This window comes from Cydia pomonella, chromosome 15 (genome assembly GCF_033807575.1).
Source record: "Cydia pomonella isolate Wapato2018A chromosome 15, ilCydPomo1, whole genome shotgun sequence".
NCBI lineage: Eukaryota > Metazoa > Arthropoda > Insecta > Lepidoptera > Tortricidae > Cydia > Cydia pomonella.
In genome coordinates, this window is record NC_084717.1 from 6,786,672 (window position 1) to 6,800,426 (window position 13,755).

At 36.8% G+C, this 13,755-nt stretch overlaps 1 protein-coding gene across 2 annotated transcripts; it reads right to left on the reverse strand.

The window, feature by feature from the left end:
- Positions 1–100: 100 nt before the first annotated feature.
- LOC133525658 (UDP-glycosyltransferase UGT5-like) lies at positions 101–13,300 on the reverse strand. Of its 2 annotated transcripts, none has more exons than XM_061861995.1 (4): positions 12,037–13,300; positions 4,505–4,727; positions 1,988–2,204; positions 101–1,657 (listed from the first exon to the last, which is right to left on the reverse strand). In XM_061861995.1, the coding sequence occupies exons 1-4, from the start codon at positions 12,853–12,855 to the stop codon at positions 1,381–1,383; spliced, it is 1,536 nt and encodes a 511-aa protein (XP_061717979.1). In that variant the 5' UTR covers positions 12,856–13,300; the 3' UTR covers positions 101–1,380. The 2 variants fall into 2 exon arrangements, with proteins under 2 accessions (XP_061717979.1, XP_061717978.1); XM_061861994.1 differs by lacking the exon at positions 12,037–13,300 and adding an exon at positions 8,933–9,815.
- Between the last annotated feature and the right edge of the window lie 455 nt (positions 13,301–13,755).

Sequence of the window (13,755 nt, forward strand, 5' to 3'; positions counted from 1 at the left end):
ATTATTTTCCTTACTTACTTGGGTCACACATTCAATTTCTTAGTTTAAGTTCTTACTTAAACTACTACTCTGAAAATGTTGAAATGAAATAAAAAAACAGTCAAAGTAATACATTTTTTAACAATATTTCTAATAAATTATTCTGTATTAAATAAATAATAATAAATAATGTTTCAGTTGAGAAAAGGGATCCAGACCCATATTTCATTATTTCATTTTTCATCAGGCAATCCTGGTCGGTTAGGTGATTACAAAAAGCGATACAAATATCGATTTACAAGGTAATTGGACCCGGGTACGTCCTTAAACTACGTCCAAAAGAGAGGTATGGGCATTGTGAATGTCATCTTGCTTTGTGTGGTAGGGCACAGCCAGTGGATGTCATTCCAGATCTAGAGCAGAGCCCAACTGGAGAAGTACCTCCACCTTACAGAAAACAGCAGCCAAATAACACTAGACCCTACTCATAGTGTTGTGTTCCTGCCGGTGAGTAAGGTTGCCAGAGCTCAATGAGGGGGGGCGGGTTTAGGGTCGGCAACGCGCATGTAACTCCTCTGGAGTTGCAGGCGTACATACCTAGGCTACGGAGGCTGCTTACCATCAGGCGGGCCGTATGCTTGTTTGCCACCGACGTAGTATAAAAAAAATAAATAATAATAATTGAAAGGAAATGGGACTTAACCGCGTGCTATAATATTTATTTAATTTTTCCTAACGATGACGTTCAGATGTGACGTCTCATTCTTCCTTTAGATTCTGTCGTCTTGGAATCGAAAGATTAGCAAATACAAGGCTGAAAAAACCTTAAACGTCTGAATGTTTGTGTGTCAAGTAACAACTCTTCGTCCGACCAACAAAGCGACGTCGCGTTTGAAAGTTTAGGGTCAGGCAAAATAAATAACATTTATTTATAACGCCTGACCCTGAATATACGCGATAGGTCCCGTTCTGTCAGAATAATCTTAATGTTCCACCTCAGCTCTTATAATACATAGGAGATACGTTATAAGGAATATCTACGGATAATTATAGATAAAAATCGGTTCATCTAGGCAGCCATGGACTGGACCAACTTTTTTATAAGAAAACCTATTACAGTTAGATTTTATATAAAGTAAGCTGTCATTTGATATAATTTACGATTAAATAACAAACAAAAAAGGTGAAAAAATCTGTCAACGCAATTTTACTAGGCAACCTATTTGCAATGTGTCAATGTGAATATTATCTACTCATTTATTTCTTATTACAGTTATTACAAATAAATAACAGTTGAGGATAGTTATTCCTTATAACGTATCTTAGACCATTATTAAACAGTCAAACATTTGTGCTGCATTCACAAAAACACTTCTATACACACATGACAATTTCACAAAACTACGCCATCTTAGATTTCTTACTCTGCTTATTCGGATGCGTTCTTCTTAAACTTAACACATATTTAATAACATAAATCATAGCGTAAAATATACATGTAAATATAGCTATAATGTCTAGGTTAAAGTATTTGTAGAGAGGCACATCGGCCGCGGGCGTGCGGAAGTTCAAATCTTTGTTTCTGACTGCGTATTCTATCCAGTAGATAGCAGTGTCCATTGCAGACATTGGGCGGTCGTGCCACGCTTTGGAAATTCGTTTTACTTTACGCCTGAATCTGAAATGTAAAAAAAGTAATTAATATTTATGTCAAGGCACAGGTCAAGTCAAAAGCTGGCATAAAATTCTTATAAAATACAAAACCCAACGGAAATGAAACCGCCAATGTGAATTCTCATAATTATGTTTTCACTTCCCTTGCTGCCACAGAATTTGCATTATATAGGTACACTGCGTTTGGCCAGTTGTGTTGCGTTACAAAGTTAATCCATGCGTAGTCAACGTCTTTGATTTCATGTTAGAATAAATTAGCGAAACTAATTAAAATGCGTTGTTAAATTTTCCGCTACCTTTTGTACGGTGTTCTAGATAGATGACAATTACTCACTCTGGATCTAAAACGATTTTGAACTGTTTAAGCAATTCTTCCTTAGTCAGGGTCGTAATGTCGATCCGAACGCCAAGGCCGCTTTCTTCAATTGCTGCTGCGTTTGAGGGCTGATCCCCAAAGATTGGCATGCCCAATACGGGAACACCATGGTGGATGGCTTCTGTCGTTCCTAATAGGCCACAATGGGAGTAGAAAGCTATCACGTTCGGGTGAGCTGGAATGAGAAAAAAAAATTAATTAGAATGTACCAAAAATTGGATACTTACTACCTAGATCCTACGAGTAGATTTTATAATTAGTATTTCAATTTAAAAAGAATTTGTTTGGAGGTATACTTCCAATTCCATTCCTCCAATCAATAGAGTAGGTAATGCTAAATTTATTCGTTCGTCGTAGCTGCGCGCAAGCATTAAACTTTACTATTTATTAAAGTAAGTAGTTTATGAACTGGAATGTTTGATATTGTATACATGTACATCAAGTTTATTGAAGACGCCTTTTTAGGGTTCCGTAGCCAAATGGCAAAAAACGGAACCCTTATAGATTCGTCATGTCCGTCTGTCTGTCCGATTATGTCACAGCCACTTTTTTCCGAAACTATAAGAGCTATACTGTTCAAACTTGGTAAGTAGATGTATTCTATGAACCGCATTAAGATGTTTACACAAAAATAGAAAAAAAAAACAATAAATTTTGGGGATTCCCCATACTTAGAACTGAAACTCAAAAAATCTTTTTTCATCAAATCCATACGTGTGGGGTATCTATGGATAGGTCTTTAAAAATGATATTGAGGTTTCTAATATCATTTTTTTCTGAGCTGAATAGTTTGCGCGAGAGACACTTCCAAAGTGGAAAAATGTGTCCCCCCCCCCCCGTAACTTCTAAAATAACAGAATGAAAAATCTAAAAAAAATATATGATATACATTGCCATACAAACTTCCACCGAAAATTAGTTTGAACGAGATCTAGTAAGTAGTTTTTTTAATACGTCATAAATGGTACGGAACCCTTCATGGGCGAGTCCGACTCGCACTTGGCCGCTTTTTATTTCTTACAATATCGCGATCGAGACAATGGCATTTATTGTATAGTCGCAGTCAAACTGTAAGATTTGGACTTTTACAAACGGCGTAGTCATTTTACAAACGTGAAACGTTATGCAAACTTCCAAAGGGAAATTGTTAGTGCGCAATCAATACTGTCAAAGTAAACGTGATGGCTGTCTCAGGGTGATCATGGTTTGCTGTTTTATCAATTTATATTAACTTTTATACTACACCATCATCCACTAGGTCACCAAAATCTCAAAGTCACCAAAAACCGCATCAGAGCACCCCACTATCCGCGTGGTCTTGTCTGTCCTACCCCAAGAGAGCAATTGTGAAATCTGAGGCGCGGAGGGAGAGCATCCCTCGCTCGCTGTGCGGCGCGGCGCGGGTGAATTCAATCCTTTGATACCTATGGAAGTGTCCTACGTGGGCGTTCTCCTTGTGAACGCGAATGCCGTTGGGCCGCCGCGCCGCGTCGTATCGCAAGTTATTCGCCAGGCGACCAGCAAGCCGAATCTGCGGAGCCGAGTGTAGTGACTCTGCTTCATCACGCGTGGGCGGAAAGGCGGCTCTTACGCAGCGCCGGATCTACCGAATTCCAAAAGCCTCCGTCGCCTCCCGCGCCCTGAATAAGTCCGACAAACTCCAGATCTGATGGACACCCCAGCGTTTTTCGTTGTTTCGATGTGCAGCGTCAAGCGTGGTAAATTAATTAATTAAATCGACCAAAATGCCGCTGCTAATTGCACACAGCGCTGTTAAGGTGACGCATCGTTAAACAATAAAATCTAAAAATGCGGCGCTTGCTTCTTTGCTTGCATCCCGAATCCCGCGCTCATCCCGATACTTTGCGCGTAGTTGATTTGCTTTTGCGCTAGCTTATTCTATAGCTCGTATGCGGCACAACTGTTTTTACCATTTAAAGTAAATCTAATCTTCATGGAAAATTTAGAAGCTTCAATCGATCCCATTTGCCTGTATAAAATAAAAAGTTTGTTTAAAAAGAGGCAACTATTGATACGGTTTTCTCTGCTATAAAAGTTAACAAATCGTGTAACAACAACTACAAAAATGAAGTCGATACCATGAATAACCAGTTCACCAAACAAAACTTTCATGAGTTTTGTAATTGCTGAAATAAATGAAGATACCTGACGCCATAATTTACAATGCGTCGTCTTAGAGTCGTAAGGGATTTTACAAAATGCAAACACTTTACAATTTACTTTCGGCAATTTCCGTACTATTCACGTTTGTAAATTGACGACGCCATTGTGGCCGTTGTATGAAATCTTACAATTGGTCTGCGACATGTTTACATGCGATATGTACATATCGTATTACATGATTCAAACAGCTCCAAACCTGGAACGAGAATGATGTCAAACCTTTCCATTGATTAGACTTTGCTATTCGCTTTTTTCCGGCGTAGGTATAGCAATATCTTTTCTTTTACCTACCTAAAATATCATTCTGAGGAAGCCAATTAGACACGTAAATATTTTTCGGGTTTCCAGGAAGGTTCGGTTCTTCCCATTTGAACACGATCCTCTGGGGAAGCTCGGATACAGCAGAGATGATGGCTTCCAGCTTATCACGAGGAGTGGAAGTCGCCCGCAGCATCGAGCCGAAGCTAATGTAGATCACGCCGTGCTCCGCTTCGTCAATGAATTTCTTGAGGTCCTGGAAAGTTTTGTATTTGGTTATTTTATGGTAGTTGTAGATATAATTTACTATGTCCCTGGATGTGAAGTATTGGCATGAGGTTTGAGGATTTTTAGGCCGAGAAAGTAGAATGTATGGAAGGGCCAGAGAGGCTCTCCTAGAATTTCATGTCATACAAGCTATTGGAGCGTAATTGGAGCTGTATGTCCCGCAGTGGCCTAGCCTAGAATAATCTGAATGTGATCTCCATCTATGTTGACTATGGTTAAAGGGTTAACATGTATATACATTATGCTACTCAGGTATTGTTCATATACTGGTCGAGATACCCGTGATGATGACGTGCACTTCTTTATGTCGGTCGAGATCAGCCACAACATAATTAGTAATTAAAACCAGCATTAGAATTTTGTTTCTTTAGTATATATTTAGCGACTATGATGTATTACAAAATTTATCATAGCATATAACGTTTTTCAGAATGATAACAGAGAGAATCGCTATTAGAAATCCGTGTTAGTGTTGGAGTAATATTATGTCGACATAGCCTTTTTGACACCCCGTTGGTAAATGGATAAAGACTAAGACTTTTTTTGATTTATAAGCAGCCATTTTTGTAGCAGAGTCAGTCAATTCGTATTCGTACATGATTGCATAGAAGATAGGTAAATAGTCAAGTGGAGAGCTTCTTTAGCATGTATGGAGGTTATTAGTTCACATACCTATGCATAGCGTAAAAAGCGTTAATTGCAATAAATGTGCTATAAATAAGTAGTTATGCTCAAGGGCAGTTACAGACTAGCGTTTTCTAGCGTCATTTCGGCATTTGCGCTTGCACGCGCGTTAGATTTTGATACATTTGGCCTGTACGCGCCTACACGCGCTTCTAAAAACGAGCATATACGCACGTATAAAACGTTCTGTGAAATACCAAATGAGAATAGTACTTACATTGTGCAACGAGGGGGGTAAGTGAAATATCGGAAACGAGGGTGTTACTTAATGACATGTCTTGAATTAAAGACCGGAGTTTGCAACATTCTGACCCCCGGAGTTACACACAATATTTTTCATCAGACTTGCGAAGAAGAAAGTTAATTTTAAGCGAAACCATTCTTAAATACAATGACATTTCAAATATCATACATATGCATGAAATAAGATCTTTTACGAGCAAGTGTGATGAAAATGTAGTAACGTAATGGAACATTACATGGATAGGTACACAATAATAACTTTTTACCAACCACATTAGTTGAGCGGAAGATCTATAGGTATTATGTATAGGATATTATCATAGATCTTCGATGCCTGAATATACCTTTTTAGGTATGTTTGATGTGTCTTGTTTTTTGACGTATTTGGTCAGACCACCTTGGTAGTAGGTATATTGTTTTCACGTCCATATGTAGGTAGAGGAACCTGTTCTACCTCGGACAGTTTTTTCTTTTATGAGTTTAGAAAAAAAAACTAGAGGTTGCAGGATTGTTGTTTATCCAAATATCATAAGATACATTAATAAACTATCTAATACGATACAAAATTAAAGGATTGGGTTATTTATATATAGGATAGGTAGACGACAAAAAAGGAAAAAGTGACCAAGGAACAACACCCCTGATGTACAGTGAGCTGCGAAATTGTATGGAAAAATTATGAATTCATCTCACTTTTACGGCTGATGGTTGATGGATGATTATACCTTGGACATGTTCCGTTGTACCGCGGACATGATAATTTTAATGACTAAATTTATAATATAATCATAGAAATAATATTTATACTGGTTGCAACAAAAATAGCGGGGATCCGTATAAGGACATATTCGGTATCGTATTCAGATAAATAGAAGAAATATTATTCAGAAATATTTTTTTTTTTGACCTTTGTATGGAGCATTAGCCCATTTAGATCACCTGCCCCATAGAAAAAATGAACTTTTTTTCGTGTCAAAAAATTTTTCTTCTTAATTTTCCTACTCAGAACACGATACGAAATATGCCCTTAAACGGATTCCCACTATTTTTATTACGGTTAAAGGTCCCTTTTTAGTTTTTCGTAAATAACTCGTTAACGGTGGCCCATATTATCAAAAAATGTTCTCATACGCAAATAATTTATATAAAATTGCTTACAAGAAAGATTCCGTACACTTTTTAGCTAGGATCAACATTTAAAAAGATATTAAAGCGGGAAAGTTAATTAAAATCAATTTTATGGTCCACGTTTCTATATTTTCGAAAATAACTCGTAAACGGTGGCCAATAGTAACCACGTTGTTAAACGGAAATAATCTACCCAAAATTTTCTACAAAAAAATCTGGTTTACTTTTCGCATGGATCAATACTTTAAAAAGATATTAAAGCGGGAAAGTAAGCTTCGTAATAGCACTTCCAAGCTGAAATTAGAAATGGGCCTACAATCGAGTAGCTAACTAACTGAACTTTAACGTCTTTAACCTATTATATTAAGTTTTATTATCAATTAGCAAAACCTTTGGGTTAGAATTATGCTGAGGCGGGAGGCGGGACCATTTCGTGGTAAACAACTTATGTATTTAGAGTTAGAGTTCTAAAGTTCCCTATTGTATTATACTTGTGTATGTTATAGTTTATCACGAATAAATGATTCTGATTCTGAAAACATGAAATATTCATCCTTGATGTAAAATTCGAAATACTAACTTTTCATAACACTATTTATATTCCGGCCGCTCTCAAGTTTCGTTGATAGCTTGATTTTGATTATTAATAATAACGTTTCAAATAATATAAATGAAATATTTCATTAACCGTGGCAATGTGGAAATACTGCAAACTGTCCGAGGTAAAACTAGGCCCAAGGTACAACAGTTTCCCCTACATGATTTGACAAGTTTGCGGACACTCGCAGTTAATAAGTGGGACCAATATCATTTTAAATCACGGACCTTAATGTGTTCTTATGTTACAAACTCAATTGAGGGCTAACTTATCATTTGCCGCCGTTTAAGATTTTAGCTGATTTATCTAATTTAAAAACCGTTTACCACAGTGACTTGAATTATGGCTAGTCTCAAGGCATGCCTATCGTTATAGCTCAGATATTGCGTAATAACTTAATAAGGCTTCAGAATATGTAGGTATAGGTACTAACATTTGCTGTATAAAAATCAATTGGAAACGAAGCAACATGCGTACATACCTGCGTACTACCATACCAAGGAAAATATTTTTGATAATATTATCTATTTGTGTTACCGAATAATAAAATCATGTCATCGCTTAAAATACGTATCTTATCACCTAATTCGTCCATATATCATCATTCATAATAATCTGATTACAAGATTGACATAATTCTATCTAGTTCTTCAATAAGGCCGGATACAACTCAATGTAGTCAGTTTTGGTATTTTTTTACATTTCACTCCATACTAACTCTGTCTGTCAGTTACGTTTGAACAGCTGAACCGATATAGATGAAATTTCGTATGGAGATTTTTTGAGTCCCGGGGAAGGACATAGGATAGTTTCCATCTCGGAAATCATCCCTTAAGGGAGTGAAGGGGGGCGGGGTTGAATTACTTATGAAAGTGGTATATGTATTAACTCTACGCAGACAAAGTCGCGGGCAAAAGCTAGTATTACATAAATGTTTATGAACATGCTAATAGGTAACTAAATTAAATTGAAATTTGTTTTAGATGATAATTTCTCCTCCTCCTATTCCTATTTCCTCATGCTTAACATTAATAATAAAAAGAAGTGAACTAATTAAGCACATTATTTCCCTGAGATGCCGGTTTTTTAAAACTTTTATCCTGCTTGGAAAATATCTGAGTGATTGCCTTGACCGGGCTTCATTGTGGTTAAATATCCATTTCGTTGTCAATGAAGATTTATTGTGTGTGAACTTATAAATTGGCAAATTTATGTCGTCGCCACACATGGTAGCGACGCGTGTGGCGTACTTATACCACGATTGATGTTGCTTCATAGATCTGCTTATCTGTTTTCACTTGAGATTGAACCTTGTTTACCTTCAACGAAGAGTCGTTTTTCGTACATCCATTTGCTTTAGACAGGATTTGATCCCATAGTTTTAATGCGAGTCACAACTCACAAAGATCTAATAAGATCAAGGCTATGCATTCGTATTTCAATTCACTATTAAGTGCATTCTCTCGTAATTTATTAATTTAAAGTCTCTTGAGATGAGGATAAAAAATGTAAACACTTACGCCGGGTAACGATTTTGGTGCTGCAACGTGATAACCTCCAACCTCTTTAACATTTTCAGGAATCAACGACGATCCAAATAAGACAGGGTGCGTGTACATAAGGTAAAACTTTATTTGCCTTCCCAACTCTTCCAATGGTGGCACATCATCGAAATATTGCGCCAAAGTTTTCTGATCGGTTCTTTGAGCGTACGAATTATATAAAGTATTGAAGTAAGTGTTGAAAAAGAAAGCCTCGATACGTTGATACAAAGTTGGTTTAGTGCCCCCTCCGAAGAATAAAGATGGAACATATGATGGGTTGCTGGGCATGCCAAAGCGTTCATAATGCCAGGTCATCGGAGTATGTGAAGTCAGACCAACCACAGGCGCTCCTAACTCATATGCTAATCCCAAGGCACAATCACTTTGGAACTGCTCAACTAATATTACATCAAACTTTGTTTTCGATTTCCATAAGTTTTGCACTTCTTTATTTTGCAACAATACTCTGCAATTATCCGTACCACTGGTAACTAAAAATATGGCCATACCTAATACACTCAAGTACGACTTCTCAATAGGAAATACATCTTCCAAAATTTTCACTGAATCGTCTAGGGAGATATCGGTAAAGTTTTTGACTGGTTGTTTCTGAGGAAAATACGATATGGTGGTGACATCGTGTCCCCTTTTTGCCAGTTCCAGCAACAACGGTTGAAATACGAAATAATGACTTTTTCCTTGATACGGATTCACTGCTAAAATTTTCAAACAGTTCACATCACTAACTGTTAAACTACACACTAAAATTGCAAACAAAACATTCACTATTATTTTCATTTTATTGGCGGTCTGTACCGCGGCAGGAGACTGACTGAGCGGCAGCAAGCGCAAATTCTATTTAAGTGTACAATGATTGTTTGCGTAGACGGTTTATTGATAAAGAGCTTAAAATATGCAATTCACGTTGTGGATAATAGTTATATCAGTGTACAATGTGTCCTAAGTTAACCTTGTTCAAGGTTTGATATATTGTGTTGAAGCGTACATCACAAGTTTAATAATTAAACGATTTATTAACTTATAAGCAGCTTTTAAGTGTTCTTAGAAATATTGCATAGGCCATTAAGTAATATATTTTTTATTCACGTCCTCACCATCATCTTTTTTTCGAAACTTTTATATAAGAACTGTCTGAAAGTGTTTAAAGATATTTCTTAAGTTCATAAAAAAAATACCGTAGCCTAAAGACATTGGTAATTTTAGGGACACAGCCTTTTTTCAAAACCTTTTAACCCTTAAACATGTCTGACAATTTTTTTACTTTTGAGTGTGGATTGCGGTTGATAAATAAGTAAGTAAACATTCATTATTGCACCAACAATTATACATTTTACATACATGTAAAACTACAAATAAATAACAAATAACAGTGTTATATTGCAATAATAATAATGTAAATAAATTGAGACTAGTCATACCTATCGACTGAAGCAACTATTACTATAAGTTTTGTCTGAATTAAAGTGATTTCATTTTATTTATTTTATTTAATAGAAAATTAATTTCTAGTTTTTTTTGTTTAAACCCTGTGGTCGATATATGTTCACTGCCCGTTACCAGTGGGCCCAGTGGCCCTACGTCGTAAAAATAGAAGATACTTATATTGTGCTATTTTAGTCACTGGAAAAAAAACGGGCAAGTGCGAGTCAGACTCGCGCACGAAGGGTTCCGTACCATTATTTATAAAAACAGCAAAAAAATTATGCTTGTTGTATGGGACCCCCCTTAAATATTTATTTTATTCTGTTTTTAGTATTTGTTGTTATAGCGGCAACAGAAATACATCATCTGTGAAAATTTCAACTGTCTACCTATCACGGTTCATGATATACAGCCTGGTGACAGACGGATGGACGGACAGCGAACTCTCAGTAATAGGGTCCCGTTTGACCCTTTGGGTACGGAACCCTAAAAAACGGTTCTTTTATATTAATAGTCTAACCCTTAAATATTATGTGAATACCCTACAGAGCAGTGGCCACATATATACCACTTGTCTTGATCCCAAACGGGCAGAGGGTCATATACGAACCACAAACTTTTAGAGCGAATATCTTATAAAAAACAATAACTGTGATAAATTGCAACATAGTACACATACATTATCTAATATGCTTCCTAAAAATGACAACACGTAGCACTTACTGTATTTTTTTCCCAGTGTAACAGCAATTTATAGCGGGAGAAACGCACAAAAATGTCAATTTTCTGGTAATTTCAATTTAACAACTAATACGTTTTTTTATACTACGTCGGTGGCAAACAAGCATACGGCCCGCCTGATGGTAAGCAGTCTCCGTAGCCCATGTACGCCTACCCCCCCCCCCCTTGTTGAGCTCTAGCTAGTTTAGCTAACGAAAGATACCTACACATTCATAGTTTAACAAGCTGGTGCCAGTAAGCAGGAACGTCAGTTGCAGCGAAATGGTTCTTAACTCCTTAGAAAATGAATTTTCAGAAACGCTGAAATAAGGTTTTTTTGCGCCTATTTAAAAAAATACCTTTAAACGAAATTTCAAATTCCTAGCTTAAAGTAAAACTTGAACTCCATACCTATACAAACGTTCATCCTCTTTTTAACCCTTTAAGAAGATGATTATTTTCAAAAACGCTAAAATTCGTTTTCTTAGATTTAAATAGAGTACGTTTTTACAAAGGTTAAAATTCCTAGCATAAAATAAAACTTGAACCCCATACTTGATCCCCTTTTGAATCCCATTATGGTTTGAATTTCTCAAAATAGCTTCTCATTTCTTGTAGGTACACATTATAAATTTAACCTGTACTCCTAGTGTAAATATTTTCGACAGCGAAACGTGACGTACGCGTTTGCGTTAAGTGTCATTTTGTATGAGATTTTTGACTTTCCAAAACGTCCCGCTTGGCGCGCTGTTCAAAAACCCATACAAAATGAGACTTAACGCAAACGCGTACGTCACGTTTCGCTATCGACTAAATTTACACTAGGGGTACTGGTGTGCAAATTTAACTTTCTAGTTTTCGAAGTTTCGGCTCCGCGTTGGTGACATTTAGATAATATAGATGAATGGAATACTTACGCCTGATAACGGCTTTGGGGTCGCGACGTGATATCCGTTAACCTCTTTGACATTTTCAGGAATTAACGACGGTCCAAATAAGATGGGGTTTCTGTACAAAAGTAAGAATTTCATATCTCTTGCCAAATTTTCCAGTGGAGGCACATCATCGAAATATTCAGCCAAAGTATTCTGATCGGTCCTTTGCATATATGTGTATAAAGTATTGAAGTAAGCGTTAAAAACGAATGCTTCTATACGTTGGTACAGAGATGGTTTGGTTCCTCCTTCGAAAAACATGAAGGGAACGTATGATGGGTTGTTAGGCATGCCAAACCGGTCAAAATGCCAGGGCGTTGGAGTGTGTGAAGTCAGACCGACCACAGGCGCTCCCAACACATATGCCAATCCCAAGGAACAGTCGCTTTGGAACTGCTCAACTAATATTACATCAAACTTTGCTTTTGATTTCCATAAATTCTGCACTTCTGCATTTCGCAACAATTCTCTGCAATTATCACTACCACTGGTTGCTAAAAACAAACCGATACTTATTACGGTTTTGTATGATCTTTCAATAGGAAAGACATCTTCCAAAATTTTTACTGAACCAGCTAAGGAGATGTCGGTAAAGTTTTTGGCTTTTTGTTTCTGAGGAAAATACGATATGGAGGTGACATCGTGTCCCCTTTTTGCCAGTTCGAGCAACAACGGTTGAAATACGAAATAATGACTTTTTCCTTGATACGGATTCACTGCTAAAATTTTCAAAGAGCACACATCACTATTTGTTAAACTATATACTAAAATTGCTACCAAAAATATCACTTTTATTCTCATGTTATTAGCAGTCTGTATCGAGGCAGGAGAGTGACTGACGAGCAACAAGCGTAATGATCGGTTATGTATTTGTATATACCTATATTGGTGATTTCAAGACACAGGTAAATAAGGTTAGAGTAGGAATATATAAAAGGGGGCCGAGGACTTTATGTATATGCTGTCATTATGACACATATATTGTATAATTCCATCATATAGAAAACGCTAAAATAAAAGTGTTTTATTTGAATAAACTTTTCTCTCAAACTAAAAATGGCCGAGTTATTTTGGTGGTTTCAGACTAGAGTATTTTTACGCGCGTATACCGGTCGTTTCGGTGGTACAACTTATACGCGCATCACATTTCACTACATTTGGTTTTTACTACCTTGCGCGCGCGTTACTTTTCCTTGCAGTTGGTCTATAGTGTGAGCGTGCAAACGCTCGTACGAGTACGCTCATTATAAAAGGCTTGTCTGTAACCGATCTTTGACCCAGGAAGCAGAAAGTACAAACAGTAGGTAAGTACTTAGGTTGCGTCTGTTATGTATCTATAGATGTAAACTAGGTACCTAAAAGCAGAAGGGTAAACTACCTAAAAATAGGCTTGTGCATATACATATTTTTTTCACATTGCATAAATAAATAAATAAAAAATAATACCTACATTTTTTTATTTTGCACTCTTGGTTGGTGCATATGTGTTTATGCATTTCTAACTGCAAAAAATAAATTTACGAATGTGTTTCAGTAAAAGCCTAATCATTTTAACCCTTTGAACCCAAAACATGATAAACAATAACGTCACTCACAGGCTAAGGTCACGGGCGTATGCGAACTAATGTTAACTTGAAAGTGTGAAGGTTACTTTGACGACGTATACGCCATAACACTTATACGCAGTGGCGGCCTTAGGGG

Excerpts from the sequence above, each read along its gene's own strand:
- LOC133525658 (XM_061861994.1), bottom strand. The coding sequence starts at position 9,754 with ATGAAAATAATAGTGAATGTTTTGTTTGCAATTTTAGTGTGTAGTTTA. Across the intron at positions 4,728-8,932 it reads CACCAAAATCGTTACCCGGC|GACCTCAAGAAATTCATTGA; the intron begins GTAAGTGTTTAC and ends AAAACTTTCCAG. Across the intron at positions 1,658-1,987 it reads AAAATCGTTTTAGATCCAGA|ATTCAGGCGTAAAGTAAAAC; the intron begins GTGAGTAATTGT and ends TTTACATTTCAG.